Here is a 24,077-nt window from a genome sequence, read left to right as displayed (position 1 = left end):
TCGATTTTCGACTCACAGTGACCCCAAGGGACAGAGCAGACCTGCCCCACAGGGTTTCCAAGGCTGTAAATATTTATGCACATCTTTTCTTATGCAGAACAGCTGCTGGGTTCAAACCACCAACTTTTCAGTTAGCAGCCGAGTGCTTAATCACTGCGCCAACAGAGCTTGTTTTCTTCTCTTATTAAGGTACAAAGTACAGAGTATCTTCTGAGTATCTTTCCTGTGCTAATTCATTTCATCCTCACAATCCTGTCAGTTAGGTAATATCATTAGCCTCATTTTACAGCCGAGTACACCGAGGCACACACAGGGTCAATAGCTGGCCCAGGTCCCCACTGCTAAAACTCGGGGAGGGGTACGAAGGCAGTCAGTCTAGCTGATGGCAACCTTGTTAACCTTATCAGAGAGCAGAGCAGCAACAACAGTACCACCACCACAATGGTAGTGTTGCTGCATATACTCTGTGCAGTACTCAACCCTGGTGGCGTAGTGGCTAAGAGCCGCGGCTGCTAACCAACACGCTGGTAGTTTGAATTCACCAGGCACTCCTTGGAAACCCTATGGGGCAGTTCTACCCTGTCCTATACGGTTGCTATGAAATGGAATGCACTCGAAGGCAACAGGTTTGTTTGTTTTTTTGTTTTTTTAAGTGTTTCTTATTGTTTTTAAAGTCTGGAACCCTTTGAGAGAGTGATGAAAGCAACAAACTTTCTTCCCAGTAAAATCCCTACTGCAGAAACAATTTTTCACACAGTTGCAACAGGCTTCTGAAGTCTCTGCAACTTTCTACAGGCCTCCAATAAAGCTCCCTAAATGTAATATGGAAACCCTGGTGGCATAGTGGTTAAATGCTACGGCTGCCAAGCAAAAGGTCGGCAGTTCGAATCCGCTGGGTGCTCCTTGGATACTCTATGGGGCAGTTCTACTCCGTCCTGTAGGGTCGCTATGAGTCGGAATCGACTTGGCGGCAGTGTTTGGGGTTAAACATAATATATTCTACCCTCCATGCTAGACACTCACATGCCTCATAAGAATCCCATAAGAAATTTTACCTCTGTTTCATGTATTGGGGAACTGAGTTCAGGGAAATGAAGGCATCTGCCCAACGTCACACAGCTCCTAAAGGGCAGTACCTCAGTGTTCTTTCCACCCCAACAGGCTGCCTCTCAACTCAATCATCCAGAGTCACCAACTTCAGGGCATTACAAAACTAAAGGATTTACATGTCTAATCTTCTAGCAAGGAGCCCTTATGGCACAGTGGTTAAGTGCTCAGCTGCTAACTAAAAGGTCAGTGGCTCGAACCCAGCAGCTGCTCCGCAGGAGAAAGATATGGGAGTCTGCTTCCGTAAAGATTACAGCCTTGGAAACCCTTTGGGGGAGTTTACTGTGTCCTATAGTGTCGCTATGAGACGGAATCGACTTGATGACAACAGATTTGATTTCTGGTTTTGCAATATTCTGGCAGTGACAGTGTAATGGCTGCAGGACACTTGGAATCAAGACCTCATGTGTCATTTGTCTTTCGTGAAGAAAGGTGATTCTCCTTTACGAACTCCGTAAGAGAATGTTTTATCAACACTCCACAGCAGCCTGGGCACTTACACAATGACCACTCTGTCTGTTTCCAGCCCAGTCAGACTTCCTACGCCAGCCAACGCCTGGTCTAGGGTATAGAAGTTACAGGCCAAACGTCAAAGCCGATGCATTTATCAATACAGTTCACCTGTGCCAAAGGTCATTTGATGTCAACTGAACCATCAACACATCTGCCAAGAGGACCATGAGCAAGGAGAAAACGAAAGCATCTGTCTGGCATCAAAGCAACTAACAAGCCCAGGCGAGTCACTGGTAACATCCAGACTATAGAATTCAGCTCTTGAATCACTGCAAATGAGAATCTGGGTATTGCAGCTTCTTGCCTAGAACAGATGGTGAGAACCACAAGGAATCCTTGAGACCAGCCTCCTCGCTTTACAGCTTGGGAAACTGAGGTGCAGAGCAGCAGAGGGACCCACTACCACCAAAGCCGGGATCAGAACCAAGCTTTCCTGATTCCCAAGCTAGTGTTCCTTCTACAACCCACTGCCTTCCTGACACAACTGAAAAAATAGGTGAAATTTCTCACTCCTTCACACCCTCAGGCAACTAACAGGAGCCCACCCTTGGGGAACTTAGTTTGACTGATTCTAAGGGAACACTCTATCGATTTTTCATGCTGGAAAAACTAGAATAAACATTAGTACATTCATTCACTCATTCTGCCATTCATTCATTCAACGAATGCTTCTTGAGCAACAACTACATGCCGGGCACTATTTTAGGCCCTGGGGAGATGGCAGTGAACCAACAGGTAAAGTCCCTGTCCTCAAGGAGCTCATATTCCAGTGCGGGGTACAGACAAATGATATGTACATCCAGGTCACGAGGGCTCTGAAACCTGCAGTCCTCAGCTGTGAGAAGTGACCTCTCTCCCCTCGGAACTCGGGGCACGTCTCCACAAGCTCCAAGGGAAACTGTTAGAGAGCCTCCCTTGGGGTGCTGACTGAGGACTGTCAGCAGCTTGAGAGGAGTGTCAGCGTCCAAGTCAACTCCAGACTCCTCACCCTGTGAGGCACAAAGGAGCCCTTTAAGAACTCCTTGTGCAAGGAAGGGACATTAGGAAGGAACAAGGCCTGCAGGAACGCACCACTGAATATATCGTAAGTGGCACTAAAGCTTTATATAGCTTTTCTCACAAGAGGAAGTGGGGAAATGACATCATCCCCTGCTGACAACTCTCCATAAAAAAAAAATTTTTTTTTTTTCATAGGCAACCTTAAAATAAAAATCCAAGTGGACCCCAACTCTATCATCCTCCCACTCGGCTCTCCCCCTCACCTGCACCCAGCACTCTTCCCCATCACCGCCTACCACCAAAACTGCCATTTCCTCCCTCCTTCAGGCCTCAGCTCCCATCACCAGAAAGAGACCCTCTGTCCTGACAACCCACCCTATAAGAGGTCCCTCGTGCTTCATCTCTCTAGCACCTGTCACGGTTTGCAAGGACTAGCTCCTCTGTCTGCTAAGTTCCATTACCGTTTGTCTTCCCCATTAGTCTGGCAGCTCCTGAGGGCAAGACTTTGGCTTCTTGTTCACCAGTGTACAAGCCAAGGTTAGCACAGTGCCTATCACATAGTAAGCACTGGCCATAAATGGTTTTCGAGTGAATGTAACAGACAAAGAAAGAAAAAATGGAAAAAAATCTAATTAAAAAAAAAAGAAAATGCTCTTTACTCTTCTTCAAGAAAAGCACTACCCTGAGAGTTCTAAACTCCATTCACCTTTCGGCCATTTATTCAATGTATGACATCAAAACCAAACCAGTTGTTGTGGAGTCAATTCCAACTCACGGCAACCCCACGCATATCAGAGTAGATCTGTGCCCCATTGAGTTTTCAAAGGCTGATTTTTCAGAAGTAGAATGCCAGGCCTTTCTTCTGAAGCTCCTCTGGGTAGACTCACACCACCAACCTTTTGGTTAGCAGTCGAGCACAATAACCAACTGCACCATCCAGGGACTAAACTCAATGCATGGCGATGGGCAGTTTCCTTAAGCTGTCTGAGTCCACCCTTCCTGCATAAATGAGAGCATTACAGTAAGTGATCGCCAAAGGCCTTTGTAAGTCTAAAAACAAGTAACAACAGAATCTACAAGTTTCAAATAGCAAAGGCAGACCCTGTGCCCCCAGGCACCTTGTCCAGCTTAGAGGCGGACATCAACAGCAGGACATCCCCCTTCGGCCATGTGTGAGCACTCACCCCACACTCACCCTGCTCTGACCCACACACTCGGTCTCGCAGCAGCCCTTCTGCAGGCGCCTTGTCAGCTTACAAGATCTATTCTTGCCTCCTCCTACTTCTAGCTTTCTGCCTGGGCCTCATGGTGACATCACTGGATTCGCTGAACAGACCAAACTGAGGTCCTGCAGCCTGCAGTGTCAGACCTCAACATCAGAACCTGTTTGGCTTGTGCACACACTTCCCAGTCTCACACCCTAAAGACACAAGCAAAGTCAGAGAGAGACAGGGAGTGTTTACAGCGCCACAGGGCTCCTGACCCCGCGTAGCACTGGCAGAGAGCATTCAGGGCATTCAGGGCGCAGCCACTGAATAGCTCCTCCTTCAAAGGCACATGCAAAGGCAGGACTAGCCTGTCACAGTAATCAGGCTGTTAGGTCAGCCGATAGATGGGTGGATGGGTGGATGCCAACGAGTCGGCTCTGGTTCATGGCAACATTGTGTACCACTGGTCCTGCATCATCCTCACGATAGATGGCAGATTTGAGTTCTTCATTGTGATTGGCGTAATCATCTCACCGAGGGTCTCCTTGTACTTGTTGGCCCTCTACTTCACCAAATCTGATGTTCTCCACCAGCAACTAATCCCTGGTGGCCCTGGTGGTGCCGTGGTTAAGAGCTCAGGCTGCTAACCAAAAGACTGGCAGTTCGTCGTAGAAGAAAAACTAGATAACTGGGAGCTCCTAAAAATCAAACACTTATGCTCATCCAAAGACTTCATCAAAAGAGTAAAAAGACTACCTACAGACTGGGAAAAAGTTTTTAGCTATGACATTTCTGATCAGCGCCTGATCTCTAAAATCCACATGATACTGCAAAAACTCAACTGTAAAAAGACAAATAACCCAATTAAAAAGTGGGCAAAGGATATGAATAGACACTTCACTAAAGAAGGCATTCAGGTAGCTAACAGATATATGAGGAAATGTTCATGATCATTAGCCATTAGAGAAATACAGATCAAAACTACAATGAGATTTCATCTCACTCTAACAAGGCTGGCATTAATCCAAAAAACACAAAATAATAAATGTTGGAGAGGCTGTGGGGAGACTGGAACACTTATACACTGCTGGTGGGAATGTCAAAGGGTACAACCACTTTGGAAATCAATTTGGTGCTTCCTTAAAAAGCTAGAAATAGAACTCCCATACGATCCAGCAATCCCACTCCCTGGAATATATCCTAGAGAAATAAGAGCCTTTACACAAACAGATAAACGCACACCCATGTTTATTGCGGCACTGTTTACAATAGCAAAAACATGGAAGCAACCAAGGTGCCCATCAACAGATGAATGGATAAATAAGTTATGGTATATTCACACAATGGAATACTACGCATCGATAAAGAACAGTGAGAGATCTGTGAAATATTTCATAACATGGATGAACCTGGAAGGCATTATGCTGAGTGAAATTAGTTGCAAAAAGACAAATATTGTATAAGACCACTATTATAAGAACTTGAGAAATAGTTTAAACTGAGAAGAAAACATTCTTTTGTGGTTACGACAGGGGGGAGGGAGGGAAGGTGGGAGGGGGTATTTACTAATTAGATAGTAGATAAGAACTACTTTAGGTGAAGGGAAAGACAGCACACAGTACAGGGGAGGTTAGCACAATTGGACTAAACCAAAAGCAAAGAAGTTTCCTGAATAAACTGAATGTTTCAAAGGCCAGCATAGCAGGGGCAGGGGTCTGGGGACCATGGTTTCAGGGGACATCTGAGTCAATTGGCATAATAAAATCTATTAAGAAAACATTCTGCATCCCACTTTGAAGAGTGGCGTCTGGGGTCTTAAACGCTAGCAGGCAGCCATCTAAGATGCATCAATTGGTCTCAACCCACCTGGATCAAAGGAGAATGAAGAACACTAAGGACACAGGTGATTACGAGCTCAAGAGACAGAAAGGGCCACATGAACCAGCGACTACATCATCCTGAGACCAGAAGAACTAGATGGTGCCCAGCTACAACCCATGACTGCCCTGACAGGGAACACAACAGAGAACCCCTGAGGGAGCAGGAGAGCAGTGGGGTGCAGACCCCAAAGTCTCATAAGACTAGACTTAATGGCCTGACTGAGACTGGAAGGACCCCGGTGGTCATGGCCCCCAGACCTTCTGTTGCCCCAGGACAGGAACCATTCCCAAAGCCGACTCTTCAGACAGGGATTGGACTGGACAATGGGTTGGAGAGGGATGCTGGTGAGGAATGAGCTTCTTGGATCAAGTGGACACTTGAGACTAGGTTGGCATCTCCTGCCTGGAGGGGAGATGAGTGGGTGGAGGGGGTTAGAAGCTGGGGAAAAGGATATGAAAAGGGAGAGTGCAGGGAGAGAGCAGGCTGTCTCATTAGGGGGAGAGTAATTGGGAGTGTGTAGCAAGGGGTATATGGGTTTTTGTGTAAGAGACTGACTTGATTTGTAAACTTTCACTTAAAGCACAATAAAAATTATTTTTAAAAAAGACTGGCAGTTCGAATCCACCAGCCACTCCTCGGAAACCCTATGGGGCAGTTCTACTCTGTCTATAGGGTCACTACGAGTCGGAGTCGACTCTACAGCAATGGGTTTTTTCATGACGTGTCCAAAGCAAGTAAGTCAGACAACGTCCTGTTGTGATTCATAAGCTTAGGGTTAGCTTATTAAAGAGGCAAAAACACTGGCTCCCAGAGTTTAGATGAAGACAGACAGGGTATAGAGTCAGATATTGGAGCCACAGACATGAAAGCCTTGGCTGGCCTTGTGCCCCGTGTTCAGCCTCTGCCTCAGTGATTTTCCCATCTGTACAATGGGGGCAGTGATGTCCACACCTTGCAGGTCAGGGTAAAGCATGGAAGTATCTAGCACAATACCTGCTGCCTTACCACTGAATGAGTACCGATCATCACCATAATTACTACTCACCACCATGGGCCACATGTCATCCTCACGGACCAAGTTTGTCTATTAAACAGCCTTACGTATTAGCTGCCTTCCTTTTTATCAAAGCCTGCCAATCACACAGAGCTAAATACTCCTGCCCAAAAGCATCTGCTAGTCTAAGAAGGCTCACCCACTCTGAGTCTGCATCAGCTTCCATTATGGTGGTTTGCAGAGCTTCTTCCTCGCCTTGAACTCCCACATGCACCCTCTCGGGCCCCCAGGTGGGGATGCACAGGACTACTTAATTCAAAATGTTGTTGAAACATCGTTGCCATCAATTAAATTTTAAAAAGCACTAATAAAATAAATAATTAAACAGAACTGTGAAACAGAAAAAGCAATTTTATTCCTCATAAAATCTGGTGTTTGCAGTAAGTCAGCTTAACCAACGAGTGGTGACAAAGTGGAGGGTAATTCTGTGCCAATTCCAAGACGGTTTGAAAAAGACTGTTAGGTGTTTGTAAAGGCATTAGAGGTTAACAACATGGATTTCTTATTATATTTAATTTCACTTCAAAAACATATGAGTTTCTTTTACTTCAATTCCAGTGTATTAAGCAGACTTCTTTTTACCCACCAAAATTATTCTCATGAAAAAGAGATGATCCTGAAGCGAAAAAAAAGAACTAAAAGTATTTGTATAATAACCACTGTATATTATGTCATGTAAATAGGAAAATAATAACCCAAAGTGAAATTCCCTGAACCATCTATAATGGAAAACATACCAAAGGTTGCAAACAAATAGCATGTGTTCCCAAGGGCAGAAAAGGAGGTGGAGAAAATGCAGAGTCTAGTTCCTGGACTACCCACCAGGGGGCAGCATTAACAGAGGAAACGTTGGTTGTTACCTGCTGTATCTCTGGGGTTAGTGGAAGGAGGGTGAATTATGAGGTGGAGAGGCAGCAACTTGCAGTGAGCAGCTGGTATGTATGAGAAGTCAGCCATTCACCTGGAGAAGAGGTGGAGCCGTTAGCTCTCAGCCCCCTCCCCAGTCCACATAGCTCCATGAGCAGCAGAGAGCAGAAGGTTTAATCCTATTCCTCCTGTTCTCACTCTCCTTTCCGAATCAGGCAGAACACCTAACACAAGGATAAAAGCTCCTGAAACTAAAAGATATAAACAACTCACACAGCGGGGGAAAGGGGGTAACAAATGTTAAACAAGAGCCTAGAGATAAGCTGCACCTCAAGGGAATGCACAGCCAGCCACAAAGGGCCATTTTCCAGTTCGCAAAGTGCAAAAATGCAGTCAAACGTTAGCCACTAGTGCTGGTGAACTGTAGACACATTGGCAGTTCTCACACTATAGCAGCACGCTATCTCAGCACACGAAATGGCAGTTCATACCAAGTCCATAAATATGGGTATAACCTTTGGCTCACTAATTCCACAAATGGGAATTTATCATGAACAAACATCTAAGCAGAAATTAATAATAATAATATGAAAACCAAAAACCAAACCCGTCACCATCGAGTGGATTGTGACTCACAGAAAGTCTACAGGACAGAGTAGAACTGCCTCAAAGGGTTTCTAAGGCTGTCATCTTTATGGAGGCAGATTGCCACATCTTCCTCCTGCAGAGTGGCTGGTGGGTTCAAACAGTCAACCTTTCAGTTAGCAGCAGAGCACTTAACCACTGTGCCACCAGGGCTCCTTAATAATGATAACAGTGCCTAGTATTCTTAGATAGCACTTACTATAAGCCTAGAGTCCCTGGGTGGTACAAGCAGTTAACGAACTTGGTTACTGTCCAAAAGATAGGAGTGAGTCCATCCAGGGGTGCCTCAGAAGAAGTCCTGGCGATCTACTTCCAAAAAATCCGCCCTTGAAAATGGTATGGAACACAGTTCTCCTCGTGTGGGCGTCATGAGTTGGAACTAATAATTTTTAATAGCAAGTGGTGTTTTTACTACAAGCCTAGCACTTTACAAGAAGCACTTCTCATTTTTTCCTCATTCAATAAAGAAACTCACTGCCAAAACACCTGGCTCCCCCCACCCCAAATAGCTTAGTAAATTGTAATAAAACAAACGATGGAATACAGCTATTCAATCTTATGACCAGTGTAAAAATGCTGCAATTCACCAACACGGGTCTGCCAAAGACTCCAGATAGCATCTCTTATCTGCACAGATACTTCAAGCACCAATGGACAACTGGATCATATGGCCCAAGGGGCAGAGTGGCTTTCACGGCAGCCTGAACCTGTTGTAGAGTCTCCTCTTGTTCTGCGCCCCACTTAAAACTAGCAGCTTTTTGAATCACTTGATAAATAGGCCAGAGCAGCACACTCAAATGAGGAATATGTTGCCTGCAAAATCCAAAGAGGCCCACTAGGCATTGTACCGCCTTTTTAGTCCCGTTCTGGGACCTCTCTGAAGAACAGTGGTGAAGGGAAATCCTCCCAGTGGGCAGAGCTTCGAGCAGTGCACCTGGTTGTTTGCTTTGCTTAGAAGGAGAAATGGCCAGATGTGCGACTATATACTGATTCATAGGCTGTGGCCAATGGTTTGGCTGGATAGTCAGGGACTTGAAAGGAACATGATTGGAAAATTAGAAACAAGGAGGTAGGGGGATAGACGTCTTTGAATGGGCCAAAGAAATGAAGATATTTGTGTCTCATGTGAATGCTCACCAAAGGGTGACCTCGGCAGAGGAGGATTTCAACAATCACGTGGACAGGATGACACATTCTATGGAAACCAGTCATCCTCCTTCCCCAGCTGCTCCCATCATTGCTCAATGGGCTCATGAACAAAGTGGCCATGGGGCAGGAATGGAGGTTATATGTGGGCTCAGCAACATGGACTTCCACTCACCAAGGCCGACTTGGCTACAGACACTGCTGAGTGCCCAATCTGCCAGCAGCAGAGACCAACACTGAGTCCCTGATATGGCACCATCCCTCGAGGTGATCAGCCAGCAACCTGGTGGCAAGTTGATTACATTGGACAACTGCCATCATGGAAAGGGCAGTGTTTTGTTCTTACTGGAATAGACACTTACTCTGGATATGGATTTGCCGTCCCTGCAAGCAATGCTTCTGCCAAAACTACCATCTGTGGACTTACAGAATGCTTTATCCACTGTCACGGTATCCCACACAGTATCGCTTCAGATCAAGCGACTCACTTCACACCAAATGAAGTGTGGCAACAAGCCCACACTCAAAGAATTCACTGGTCTTTTCATGTTTTCCATCATCCTGAAGCAGCTGGCTTGACAGGACGATAGAACGGCCTTCTAAAGACACATTTATGATGCCGGCTAGGTGGCAATACCTTGCAGGGTTGGGGCTATACTCTTCAGGGGACTGTATATGCTCTAAAGTAGCATCCAACATATGGTACCATTTCTTCCATAGCCAGGATTCATGGGTTCAGGAATCAAGGGGTGGGAATAGGAGTGCCACCACTCACTATTACCACTAGTAACCCACTCACAAGATTTTTGCTTCCTGTCCCCGTGACCATATGCTCTGCAAGTCTAGAGGTCTTAGTTTCAAAGGGAGGAATGCTCCCATCTGGAGACACATCACTGATGCCATTGAACTGAAACTAAGAATGCCACCTGGTCAACTTTGGGCTCCTTATGCCTCTGGATCAATAGGCAAAGAACAGAGTTACCATACTGGCTGGTGTGACTGATCCTGGTTACCAAGAGGAAATCGGATTGATAATGACATAATGGAGATAAATAAAAGTATGTCTGGAATGCAGGAGATCCCTTAGGGTGTCTCTTAGTACTACTATGCCCTGTGATTAAAGTCAATGGAAAACTACAGCAACCCAATTCCAACCATGACTACTAACGGCCCAGAACCTTCAGGAATGAAGGTTTGCGTCACCTCACCCAGGCAAAGAACCACAACTGGCTGAGATGCTTGCTGAGGGCAAAGGGAATACGGAATGCATGGTGGAAGAAGGTAGTTCTAAATACCAGTTACGACCATGTGACCAGTACAGAAACAAGGACTGTAATTGTTACGAGTATTTCTGCTTTGTATGTATATATCAAATATTTTTGTTTTCTTCACTTATAAAGTATAAGATGTAAAAAAGGCTAGTACATTTTCGGTTGTATGGGTGTTCACTGTATTATGTTAGGTGCAAATATGACTTTATAATTGTCTTTATTCAGAAATTACGTATGGTTTGGGAGATGTGTACAGGTGCCAGGATGTCAAAGGGTGGACTGTGATGGTTAGGATTGTGTGTCAACTTGGCTGGGCCATGATTCTCAGCAATTTGGCAGTTATGATGTAATCTGACACTTGTATGATGTGATCACTTCCATGATGAGATTAGATATAATTTCCTTGGGTGTGTCATCTGGATCAAATATAAGTGGACATTCCGGAAAATCTTATAGATTTTTGCTTGCTCTGGATCCTGCAGCTAGCTCTTGTTCGTTTGATCTCCAGTTCTTGGGATTTGAGTTAGCAGCTTGCCTGCTGATATTGGGATTCATCAATCTTCGCAACCTGAGAGCAAGAGCCCTGCTCTCTGACCTGCCAGTCTTGGGTTTGCCAGGGCCTGCAGCTACATGAATCAGGAGAAGCCTCTATCCTGATCCATAGACTTAGAACATTCCAGCTTCTACAACCACATGAGCCATTTTCTTGATATAAATCTCTCTATATATACATTTATACACTTTACTGGTTTTAATTCTCTAGAGAACCCAGCCTAAGATGTTGGGCCACAATTACCCTATCACACAGTCCCGTCCAATCGCCCAGGTAGGAGTTACAAGGCCATGGTTAGAAAGGCCATATTAAGTAATTCATTCCACCAGGACCAGCAAGATAATGAAAAAATGGATGACCAGGATACAATGTTATGACAGCACAATACAAACAAGCACATTAGTGACAGCTAACATTTATTGACTTTTAGCTTTAAGCCAAGTACTATTCTAAACACTTTCTGGTTAACCTTCACAATAACCATATAAAAAGGGTATTGATCCCATCCTGAAGTTATAGATAAGGAAAGAAATGTGCTGAGCAGTTCAAAACCACCCAGCTTGAACTTGAACTGGGCAGCCTAGCTTCCCAGCACGCCCCCAGCTGTGATGCCGTATTTCACTTTTCTAAAGCCCCGTGTATGCTACAATTCCAATCAGGTACAGCTCTGTACACTCACAATCAGCAACTGCAAACTTACCTGCAAAATACAAAGTATCTCTGGGGCTGACTTATGGCTGTTTTGTTTTGCTCAAAACTGCTTTTACTGCTTTGCTAAATAATTGACTTTTTCATAATTGGCTTTTGTGCTTGCATAAGCACCAAAGAGCCTTGCAGAAAGAGAAAGCAACTTTATGGTGTACAGTCACACCACCTTCTCTTGGATAATAAATAACAACATGAACACACACCAAAAAAGTATCAGACCAAACCCTTTGCAGCTTCAGAGACACTCCGGAGGGGAAGGTTGCTTGGCAGAGGGCTTGACAATTCTAGCTCAGCGCCAAGGATTAAAGAGCAGTGCAATTACATGCAGAGGGAGTGGGAGCCACCTATCCCGAGTTACTAAGTGAAGCTGGGAGTGACTCAGCAGGTTGAGGAAAATGCTCACTGTTCACTGCTCCAGGGAGCACAGAGCAGAAAAGACCCCGCTATCAGGCTCTTCAGGGGTTTGCAAGAGTCAAGTGTCTCCTCAAGGGCGAAATTCCACGTGCTTTACATCCTGGGGTGCGACTCTTAATCTGAAGCTGGATCACTCTTGGGGTACTCCGGACATCCCAGACAGACCGACTCTTCTTACTTCTCTTGCAGATGACACAGGAGTTGGGTGTGGGAGGAAGGGACCAAGGCAAACCACCCTCCACTCAACAATCCTCACCTCTTATCTGTGCTGGAACGAACACACACAGGGTGGACAATAGCACTATCCTCTGAAAGTACCCTGAAATTTACAGCTACTTCAGAAAACAGACTTCCCCCCACAAACTCAATCACCCACGAACCCCATGACTCTAAAGGATTGAGGGTCAAAATGTGGATGTGGTGACATTTTTCTCCAGAGATACCAGTTGTAAACCCTGGATATCCCCTTACATGCCAAAGTTACCAAGGACTAAAACTGGATATACATTTTCAGACAATGTACGTGAAAAAACAAGAACAAACAGCCTAAATCCCTGCAATCAGCATTACTGTAGTGTGTTCAGAGGAATGTCCTTAACCACAATGCGTATGTAGGCCAGGAGCTTCCTCAAAGACAGAAAATGATTGAGGGCGACCACAGACCTGATCTAACTCCACCCCAGAGAGTGGCTGACAAAGCAAATGGCATTTACCTGAGATGCCAAGACGTCACCCCAGGGAGCAGGAAGCTGACTTCACAGTATAATGTTAGACACCCACTGGGTACACGAAGATGCTGGCATCCCTACATGTGGTGCTTAGAATGAGGCATCTACAAATTCACATCTGCGATCTCGGCGACACTGCCCTTAAAAAACGTAAATAAAGCAAAAATGGGCGTTCTTTAGTAGATGGGAACCCTGGTGGTGTAGTGGATAAGTGCTATGGCTGCTAACCAAGAGATCAGCAGTTTGAATCCACCAGGCATTCCTTGGAAACTCTAGGGGGCAGTTCTACTCTGTCCTATAGGGTCACTATAAGTCGAAATCAACTCGACAGCAATGGGCTTGGGCTTAGAGTAGATAGGAGTCCCTAGGCGGCGAAAATAGGCAACAGCTCAGCTACTAACTAAAAGGCTGGCAATTCCAATCTACCCAAAAGCACCCCAAGAGGTCCCAGCCATTGAAAATCCTATGGAACGCAGTTCTACTCTGAAACACATGGGGGCACCATGAGCTGGAATCAACTCAATGGCAACTGGCTAGGTTTTGGGGGTTTTTGGAATAGATGTACCTGAAGTTGGAAACCCTGGTGGCGTAGTGGTTAAGTGTTATAGCTGCTAACCAAAGGGTCAGCAGTTCGAATCTACCGGGTGCTCCTTGGAAACTCTATGGGACAGTTCTGCTCTGTCCTATAGGGTCTCTATGAGTCGGAATGGACTCAACGGCACTGGGTTTGGTTTGGTTTTTTTTTTTTTTGTTACCTGAAGGGCAAAAGTCAAGGCGTAACCCATATAAAGACAGGGAGCTATAGATGCTGGAATAACAAGGCATTAAATAACAGTAAATCAGAGAAGGCAGGCCGTTCCTTTTCCGTTCTCTAATCCTTTTGGTTCTTCCAGGAAAAAAAGCCCAAGTTTGGCACAAGGATATCTTCAACGCCTTTCCAATATTTGTGGTGTCCCTTTTCAACAAGGGAGCTAGACTCGGGTCAGAACCTGGGCAGGCAGCAATATCCAGCCAGAACTTGGCCTTGTGCCCTTTTCACTGTCTTTATTTTCACAGTGACTTACTATTTAAGTCAACTAATAGTGCCTCTCCATCTACAGTAATGGTATACAGTTTGCTCTTTATATGAGTGTATTCTAGTTTTCTTTACATTATTAGAAAAAAAAAATTGGGTAGATAAGAGTATGGTGGTAAAAAAAAAAAAACTGAAACTTGGAAAACAGCAGCCCGCGTATTCTCCTACCCCATGTTCCCCTCTCGCTGGGTGATCCATAAATACTTCCTCATCTGAATTCAAGGCTGAGAAGTGCCACAATAAACCACATCATTTTCATCACACAAAGTGACACTGGCCATTCTCACCACACCGACATTACAGTGTCTATTTATTTCCTTTTTCACCCTTGAATCAGAGAATGCTGGTTGCCTCCCAAACTCCACTCTTCCTTCCTTAGCAGTGAAAACCCTGATTCTTCCTTTTTCTTTTTTAATCTGGGCACATTGATCCTTTGTAGCCAGGGGATGTGCTGGGACTAACGCTGGTCAAAGATGTCAGCGAGATACATGTGCACCATCAGAGAGGGTCCCTTACAGTTGAGGGTCTTCGCATTTTGCAGACTATGGACTCATTCGGCAGTCTGGTGGAGCACATGGAGTTCATCTCAGAAACTGTTTTTAAGTTCATAAGATTACAAAGGAAACCAATATATTGAAATAGAATTACTACGGATATTAAAAATAATAATATGGTATTATCACATTAAATAACTAGCAATTTTTTAACAGAAATGACATTCTGAGATTATTTCAAGTCACATTACAGTCGTTGCAGGTACCTGTGAACCTCTTGGTAACAACATCACCCATTTGCTAATACTCTTGCTGGCTGCTAATTGAAGGAAATGCTAATTTTCAGTTAGCACTTAGTGAAAAAGGTTTTATTTTTTCCCATCCAAGTTCGGGCCCTGAATCCCACCTTTGAAGAGGGAGGCAGTCTCTTCTTTGCCTCTTCTCTTTCATGCTAGCTGGGATAAGAATGGGATGGCTGGAGCTAAAATAGCTATCTTGGACTACGAGGCAGGACAGAAAGAGATCAGGTCTCTGATGACCGTGGGGCCAACACCAGTCCCAGCCTGCATACTTCTGCACAGAGAGATGAATTTCTCTCACATGCAGTCTCAGTTGGTTGGTTCCTTGTTATATAAAGTCCCCCGAACACAACCTTAACTGCTGTATCTCTTTTTACTGGATGGTAGGGGTTCTTGGAAGTAGTTTGAACCTGATCATTAGCAGCCTTTATTCTTGAGAGACATACTCTTCTCTACTTACAAAAGAAAACTCCTCTAGGGTCATAAAGTAAAATGAACTAGAACACTTCCTCTGTAACTGACTGCCTTGCAGGAGGCAAACCAGAAGCTTCCCTTCCAACTAACAGCTGCTCCATCCCTGATGTGTGTCCTTTAGAATACGCACACGGTCAAGCATTGCATGTTAATACACAGTTCAGGAGGCCCACAACCACAAGCCACACTTTATGTTAAGCACACACTTCAAGTCCACAGCCACGTACACATGCCCCTGACTTTGTCCCATATCCCGCAGCCTCCTGGGGCCAGCACACAGGCAGTGCAGTGACATGCAGACCCAGAAGTCGTGCCAGAGTTGGTGGAGGTGGCTCAGGAAGTACTTACTAATTGTCATTGACTCTGGGACCGAGGCAGAAGGCAACAGGCTGCTCAGAGGACTTCCTTGGCCTGGGGGACTGGCTTCCACACTGGAAAAAAGAAGGCAGAAGAAAGTTAGATTCAACCACTTAAAATGTACAACCTCACCATTCAAAACACTAGGTGATAAGTTTAATTATATACTAGAAGGAGCAGAGGCAGCCAATTTAAAACTATATTTACAAAGAGTTTGCAACATGAAAAAAATAGAGTTTAATATCTTTTGTGAAAACAGCACATGTACACACATGCACGTGCATACATACGTATGTACGCACATACGTGCACACACTACTAGGAGGAAAAGTGCCAGAGATAGACAATCTAATGGAGTTGGAGGTTAAAGATGGTATTTTTTTCATTCACTGCTGAAAATTTTGCAAATTTTCTAAAATGAAGGAAAGAGGACTCAGAGCCTGGGATGGGTCTGGTGACACCTGTCCTTCCTGACACTGCATTGGTTGGGACAGGCCTCCTAGAGGTGGTGCCATTTTGGTAAGGCAAGACCATAGCACCAAGCATGGTTTGCGGTAGTCAATAACTCCCAACCTAGGGCTAAAGTTGAAAATATAGACATGATATTAAACCATGGGACACCAAATTAACCCAAGAAAAGGACAAAGCGGGGAAAAAAAAGAGTAAGAGCAACAAAGATCATGGTGGGATCAAGGAGACTTTGAGGCCTGTCTAATGCTCTTCACCCAACAGCCAATGACTTTGGGCAACTCAGTTTCCCTTTGAAATGCTTTTGTATGGAGAGTAAAGAAGACCTACATAGTGCTTTCTTGTACGCCAGACAGTGTACTAGGCACTTCACAAATATTATATAATATCTACATAGCTTATAAATGTTAAACATAAATATTAACTCATTTAATCCGCCCAGCAACCCTATTACTATCCTAATAATAACTGACAGGTGAAGAAACTGAGGCACAAAATGGTTAACTAACTCGCCCAAGGTCGCGCAGTTAGCAAATGGGCCAACTGGGATTCGAACCCAGGCGGTGTGGCTCCAGAGCCCACACTCTTGAGCACTACAATATGCTACCTTAAGCTTCCTTTTCTGTGGAAGACAGCAGACACCAAAGCTGCTATTTCCCGAGCTTGTACAGTGGTAGACACTGGGCCAGGTCCTGTAGTCCTCTCCTGAATCCTCACAACACAAAGTTGACAGACTTATTGCCTCATTTTACAAAAGGGGAAACTGGGATCAAGAGCAGGAGTGGTGGCAAACTATAGCCCACAGGCCAATTCCAGCCTACAACCTGCTGTTTTTTTTTTTTCTTTCCTTCAACTTTAGATGAAGGTTTACAGAACAAAGCAGTTTCTCATTAAACAGTTAGTACACACATTGTTGTATGACATTGTTTAACAACCCCACAACATGTCAACACTCTCCCTTCTCAACCCTGGGTTTCCTATTACCAGCTCTCCTGTTCCCTCCTGCCTTCCAGTCCCTGCCCCAGGCCTGGTATGCCCCCTTAGTCTTGTTTTGTTCCATGGGTCTGTTCAATCTTTGACTGAAGGGTGAACCTCAGGAGTGGCCTCATTACTGAGTTGTAAGGGTGTCTGGGAGCCATACTCTGAGGGTTTCTCCATCTCTGTCAGCCCAGCAAGTCTGGTCTTTTTTTTTTTTTGAGCTAGAGTTTTGTTCTACATTTTTCTCCAGCTCTGTGCGGGACCCTCTATTGTGATCCCCGTGAGAACAGTCAGTGGTGGTAGCCGGGCACCATCTAGTTGTACTGGACTCAATCTCCACCACCTGCTTTTATAAATAAGGTTTTATTGGAACACAGTCATGACCATCTGTTTCTGTACTGTATAACACTGCTTTTATGATACAACAGCAGGGTTGAGTAGTTTTAACAGAGATCACACAGCCCGCAAAGCCTAAAGTACTCACTGTCTTGACCTTTACAGAAAAAGTTTGCCAGCCCCTGGTCTAGAGTGACAAAGGAACTTGCCTAAGGCCAAAGAATGAGTAAAAGTGTTAGATGTCATATTTTCCAGTTCTGTCTCAATGTACAGTTTTCCAAAGTAACAGGGACCAAAGATGACTTCAGAAAGTACAAGGATGTTCATGCTAAACACTGGATCACATAGTCATTTTCAATTTTCTTTTCACCTTTCAATAAGGTCAAAAAAGTACAAGTCTCATTGTAATGACAACGCATCTTCTACACCTCTTCAGCCAGCAAGACTAGGGTTAGTGAACTGTAGTTTTCACGTATAAAGCAATGGCTCTCAAACAGAAGCGCTTCTACCCCTCAGGGGACATTTGGCAACGTCTGCAGTCATTTTCGGGTGCTATTGGTATCTAGAAGGTAGAGGCCAAGGATACTGCTAAACATCCTACAGTGCACAGGACAGCCCCCCACAACAAAGACTTATCTGGCCCAAAATGTCAACAGTGCTAAGTGGAGAAACCCTAGTGCCCAGTTTTCCAGCTGCCTTCTGTTTGCACCAGTGACATTGGTTTTCCACTGGAAAAAATTAAGCCAACAATGAGAGAGGATGTACCCAGATATGGTCTGAAAAATGTAAAGCATAAAGGTGGTGTGCAAGTGAAGTCTGACACATACTGTGCCTTATCCAGTCTCTCTGAGGGCAAGATGATCTAAGATCCTTGGCCACTTCACACTCTGTGACGTAAGATTACATCTGAACACGAATGTGAAGTGAAGACCTGCCCTTTAACCCTAGCTTTACAAAAGAATGAAACGCAGACTCATGAATTAAATGCAGAGTCGATCCCAAAGGCAATGTGGGTTTGTAACACTGACCTGTACCTGCTCCCAGGGTTAGTGAGGCCGTGCTCCTCCGGGCCTGTCCCATTCTCCAGGCTTCCAGCAGGGACACCTGAGGCACAAAGAAGAAGTCAGATGTTTTCATCCCATTTTCTCTGTGAGACAAGGATACAGTGCAGACATTGGCTCATCTGCCAAATCAGTTGACTTCAATTTTTCCTCATCTGTGCCCTGGATTCTAATCCGCTGTCCAGCTCAGTTTTTCAGCCATCATCTCAGATTTGGCATCAGGCATTGATAGCACTACACTCCCACTTAAACTGTGACCTTTTTGACCCTGAACCACCTAGAATCATGCCAGAAGTCCCTATTCACAGCCAACCTCAGAATTAGGGAATAAGAAATCAACTTTTTGGCAGGCTGAACTGTTCCTGACTGTAGTTGCTTGAGAGTGACACTAGAGGGCAGCATGGCCCAATGACTGAGAGTGTCAAAACCAAGTCACTGCTGCTTTCTAAAAAGCCACCATCCCTGAATGAAGTGGCATTTGGGAAAGGCATTCACAAGAAGTGAGACTAGAAATAATCTCTAGAACCAACAGGTGAGAGGCATTAACGATTTCCATAAAGGTATTAGCTGCTGCTGCTATCTCCTTCCAGGAAAAAGTGCACAAGCCTTATCTGGTCCAAAATCCACAAGGCTTAGGTGGGACGGAGACATTAAGCGAGGCCAATAACACCAAGGAGAACATTTGCTCGTTCAGGAAACTTGTCGTTTGTCAATGCCCACCACAGAACCAGAGGCACAGAGATAAAAGGACCAGGCCTCGCTATTCCCCAACTCTATCCATGGCAGCCTCCTCCATGCCAGCTCTGTCCCCTCAATCTCTTCCCTTGCTTGGTTCAGTCATGCTCAAGATTTCCCAGGCATACGGGGGAAAACAGTGTCTTTTACCCTTTTCTGCTGACCAGCTGTCCCCAGCCAAGCTGGTCTGCTCACTCCTAACTCTTTCAAGAAGTTAAAAGGTTGAAATGAAGTGTCTGCTTCTCCACCTTCCTTTCTTGCTACCTAGTATTGTGCTTAGTTCAAGAGCCTGGGCCCATCTGCTGGCTCAAGTCCCCGCTCTCCCACTTTAATTCAGCAAGTACTAGCTGCTTTGAGCCTAAGCATCTACGAAACAGGATGATACTAGCACCTACCATATACCATTTGAATAATCTCTACCACATAATTTTGCATTTTCATATATGTAAAACTCAATGAGAATACTCAATGAATGGTGGCAGTCTGCTTCCGTAGAGATTATAGCCTTAGAAACCCCATGGGGCAGTTCTACTCTGTCCTATACAGTTGCTATGAGTCAGAATTGACTCGACAGCAATGGGTTTTTTAAGGAGTCTTTGCAGCAGGTCCCCCAGTTCTGTCTCACCCTCTCCAGCCTAACTCACACAGGGCAGCCAGATTCCACTCCTTGAGGCAAAGACAAGGGCTCCAAAACTCACAATAGGAATCCATGGCCAGAACAATGGCCTACATCACCTGCTGGGCATTCAAGGTGCTATGCCAAGTTGGCCCAAGCGTACTTCACACCAGTCCCTCTGTAACGAACCAGCAGGACTGGCTTGTAGAGTGCTTGGCAGCAGTACGGCACATCACGCAATCACAGAGACACAGCCTGTGTCATCCGTCCTCGAGGCCCTCCATGAGGCAGGCACTATTAGTAACTTAATTTTAGAGACAAGGAACCAGACCCAGAGGATTTAAGTAACGTGTCCTCAATCACCCAGTTAACAAGGGCAAGGATTTGAACCCTGGTGTGCCCGCCTGCAGAGCTGAGCCCTCCCCTCTTCAGCCCACAGTCTCTCATCAATGGATCTGAGTCACTGGCTTTTCCCGTCCATGTCCCTGGCATTCCTGTCTCCATCCCTTTGTCCACACTTGGTATCATTTTCCAGCCACCACACAATCACTCCCACAGCTACCCACCTCACATCCTACCACATCCATTCCCTCGTCCATCCTACAAGGTTCAATGAGCTCCCCCTGTGGGGTGGTAGTGGCTGGGGCAGGGGCACAATGGCAGCAAGACAGATGGCCTCTGCCCTCGTGGCCCACACAGTCTAGTTGGGAGAGAGCCATTAGTCAGGTAACTCACAAACATAATTACAGACTGAGGTGAGCATAGTGAAGACAGACAAGTCATCGCAACAGCATGAACACAAGGCCTCACCTGAGTGTGGAGGGTCAGAGAGCAACACCTGAGCTGCCACCTGAAGGACACACACCAGGGTGTGGAAAGCAGGAAGTGCATGAGGAGAGAAAAGGTGCAGCTCAGCTAAGTGAGCGGGAGCAGCCAGCATGACTGGGGTACCGAGCAAACAGGAAATGGGAAGAAAGGAGGCTGGAGGGGTTAGCTGGGGCCTGGGTGGCCACAGCGTAGATTCTGGATTTTATCCTAAGTGCAACGGAACGGTTTGGAGCAGAGGAATGATGCAATCTGATTTATGTTCTAAAAGGTCACTCTGCCATCTGGAGCAAGAGAGAATGAAAAAACCAAAGACACAAGGGAAGACTAGTCCAAAGGACTAATGGACCACAACTACCACAGCCTCCACCAGACTGAGTCCAGCACAACTAGATGGTACCCAGCTACCACCAGTGACTGCTCTGACAGGGCTCACAACAGGGAGTTCCAGACAGAGCTGGAGAAAAACGTAGAACAAATTATAACTCACAGAAGAAGACCAGACTTACTGGTCTGACAGAGACTGGAGAAACCCCAAGAATATGGTCCCCTGGCACCTTTATAGCTCAGTACTTAAGTCACTCCTGAGGTTCACCCTTCAGCCGAAGATTAGACAGGCCCACGAAACAAAACGAGACTAAATGGGCACATCGGCCCAGGGGCAAGGATGAGAAGGCAGGAGGGAACAGGAAAGCTGATCACAAGGATCCTAAGGTTGAGAATAGGAAAGTGCTGACATGTTGTGGGGTTGGCAGTCAAGGTCACAAAACAATGTGTATTAATTGTTTAATGAGAAAACTAATTTGCTGTTTAAATATTCATCTAAAGTACAATTAAAGAAAAAAAAGATCACTCTGGTTGCTGAACGGAGAAAGGCCAGGGTGGGGAGCAAGGATAGAAGTGGGGAGGGCTGTAGAGAAGCTATTTTGCAACAGTCTAAGCAAGAGATAATGATGAATTAGAATCAGACCACGAAAGGATTCAGACTACACTGTGACCAGCCATTCCTTGCTCTTTTGCGTCAATTAAAATGACGTCCTCTCCTTGCATGTAAAACTCCTGATGGGATTTACTTCTGAATTCTCAGAGCCTGGCATTGTGCCAGAAATGCCCAATGACTGAATAGAAAAAAAAAAAAAAAACCCCAAATGGCACATGGCCCATATGTGTGGGTTAGGAGCCACACACAACGCAGCACTGGGCCAGCCCACCACGATATCCTGACATTCACAATCACCATCTGAGGGCCGAGCTCTAAAATCCACCATTTCAGATTATAGCAGGGCGACAAAAGCCCTTCCTCAGCCTCAACAACTCCAAAAACCCAGTAGTAGGATAATGCGAAGTTGAAGAACTTTAGACTCAATGGGGGAATAAAGAGCTCAAGGGTCTGAGGCTTCAAATGAACCTTAGAGAGTGCTCAGAAACAGGTTTTGCACTTGCTAAAACCCAGCACTAAGCACAGGACCCTCAGAGATGAGAGGTGCAATGATGTTAGCATATCTCATATAAGTGCTCTTAGTTGCCATCTAGTCTACTCCAGCTCGTGGCGACCTAACACACAACAGAGCAAAACGTTGCCCCGTCCTGCACCACCCTCAGGATCGTTGGTATGTTTGAGTCCGCTGTTGTGGCTACTGTGTCAACCCATCTCGTTGAGGGTTTCCCTTGTTTTCACTCACCCTCTACTTTACCAAACATGACGTCCTTTTCTAGCAATTGAGACTACAACTCACTTGCTTTGGACATGTCATCAGGAAAACCAATCAGATGAGTGGTGATAGGTATTTTTCACCTCCATTTATCACTCCCATTTGGAAGAATCTTTGGACGTTCCCCTTCTATCACTTGCAGTTTCAAGGAGATGCTGGTAAACTGTCTCATTCCATTGTAGGCAACATTCCCACCAGGAGGCATTGCTGACTCTCTAGCACTCCACCTGCTTGGCCGGGTCTTGTGTTGTAACCCTGGGCTGGGGCACCCTTTCCCCAAGTCTTCCCTTAACCCCAGAAATGGGGCTCCAGAGGAGAGCCCCCTAAATGGCAGAGCGCTCCGTCTCCCAGGTCTCCACACAGTTCTGTGTCCAAGGTCCCCTTTTCAGATGCGTCCTCCCTCCCAAGACGTAGCTGCAAAAACCATCATCCCACTCAGCCCTGTGAACCACTTCTCTTTTTATCCCCAACCGTTCCTCCCTTCCTCTTTCTCAAAATACCCCCAACAGCAGTGACTGTGAAGGAACCAATACTGTCAAAGAGGACCAAAAAGTCTTCCCAGGCCTCTGCGTAGGAAAACCAAGGCCCATTGCCATCGAGTCAATTCCAACTCATAGCAACCCTGTAGGACAGAGCAGAACTGTCCCAAAGAGTTTCCAAGGCTGTAATCTTTATAGAAGCAGACTGCCACATCTTCCTCCCATGGAGCAGCTGGTGGGTTTGAACCACCGAGCTTTTGGATAGCAGCCGAGTGCTTAACCACTATGCCACCAGGTCTCCCTCTTTTTTGAGCAAAGTCACCATTAAAGTAGCAGAATGGCTTCCCAGCCAGAATTACAGAGAAAGTGTAAACGTCACTAAAATGGAAGAGTGCCCATCAGAAGGGACCTGAGTCAGAAACAGAGGTGAGGAAAAAGGAGTCTTCGAGAAGAATGCTGGCAGGACCCGCCCAGGGCTGCCCAGGGAAGGTGCCTCAGAGGGCAGGCCGCATCTCAGAACCACCCAGCCATGTGCCTCCTTGGAAACGGGTATCAGGCCAGGAGGGTCTGGATGTGACGCAGCACTCCAACCAGGTAACCAACCCCTAGGCTCTGACTCCAGATCTTTGGGCACTACTGAAATACTGTGCCTTCCCTTGCAATGTTCCTCCCACCATGAGTCTGCCCCCAGGCTGTCACGAGCTTCTAGAGCTCCTGACAGCCTTGTCATTACCAGAGTAAATTAAAAAGAGGGCAGGCTGGCTTATGCACACCAACTCTGGTAAGTATCACTGAGGGAAGCTGGAGCTTGGAGTCCTGTCAATGATAACAAGATGGAGCCCCTGAGTCTTCAAGGCTGACAGCCAGATGTGGGGCCAGAGGAATCTACCAGAGGGAAGTCTTCTCCCAAGGATCCTGAGGCCAGCCAGGAGCCACTCTCCCTGGAGACACTAGTCTACAGGAAGCCCAGGACGGGAGGAAGAATGCCGGTGATAAGACTAAATCCCAAACTGAGCGGCAAACAGCAATGCCCCAGGAGCAAGAGCCAACAGCCTCACAGTCTAATGGCTTATA

The 24,077-nt window shown here is 45.8% G+C and overlaps 1 protein-coding gene across 7 annotated transcripts in view; it reads right to left on the bottom strand.

The window, feature by feature from the left end:
* The window catches only part of SNX29 (sorting nexin 29), a 768,639-nt gene that overhangs the window by 481,662 nt on the left and 262,900 nt on the right, over positions 1-24,077 (bottom strand). For all 7 annotated transcript variants that reach the window (XM_049902690.1, XM_049902693.1, XM_049902691.1 and 4 more), the window contains 2 exons: positions 18,604-18,679; positions 15,785-15,867 (listed from right to left, as the gene is read on the bottom strand). In XM_049902690.1, coding sequence (XP_049758647.1) covers positions 15,785-15,867; positions 18,604-18,679 — 159 coding nt within the window. The remainder of the gene's footprint in view (positions 1-15,784; positions 15,868-18,603; positions 18,680-24,077) is intronic.

Source organism: Elephas maximus, chromosome 12 (genome assembly GCF_024166365.1).
Source record: "Elephas maximus indicus isolate mEleMax1 chromosome 12, mEleMax1 primary haplotype, whole genome shotgun sequence".
In the NCBI taxonomy this organism is placed as follows: Eukaryota; Metazoa; Chordata; class Mammalia; order Proboscidea; family Elephantidae; genus Elephas; species Elephas maximus.
This window is presented reverse-complemented; position numbering and strand designations above follow the sequence as displayed.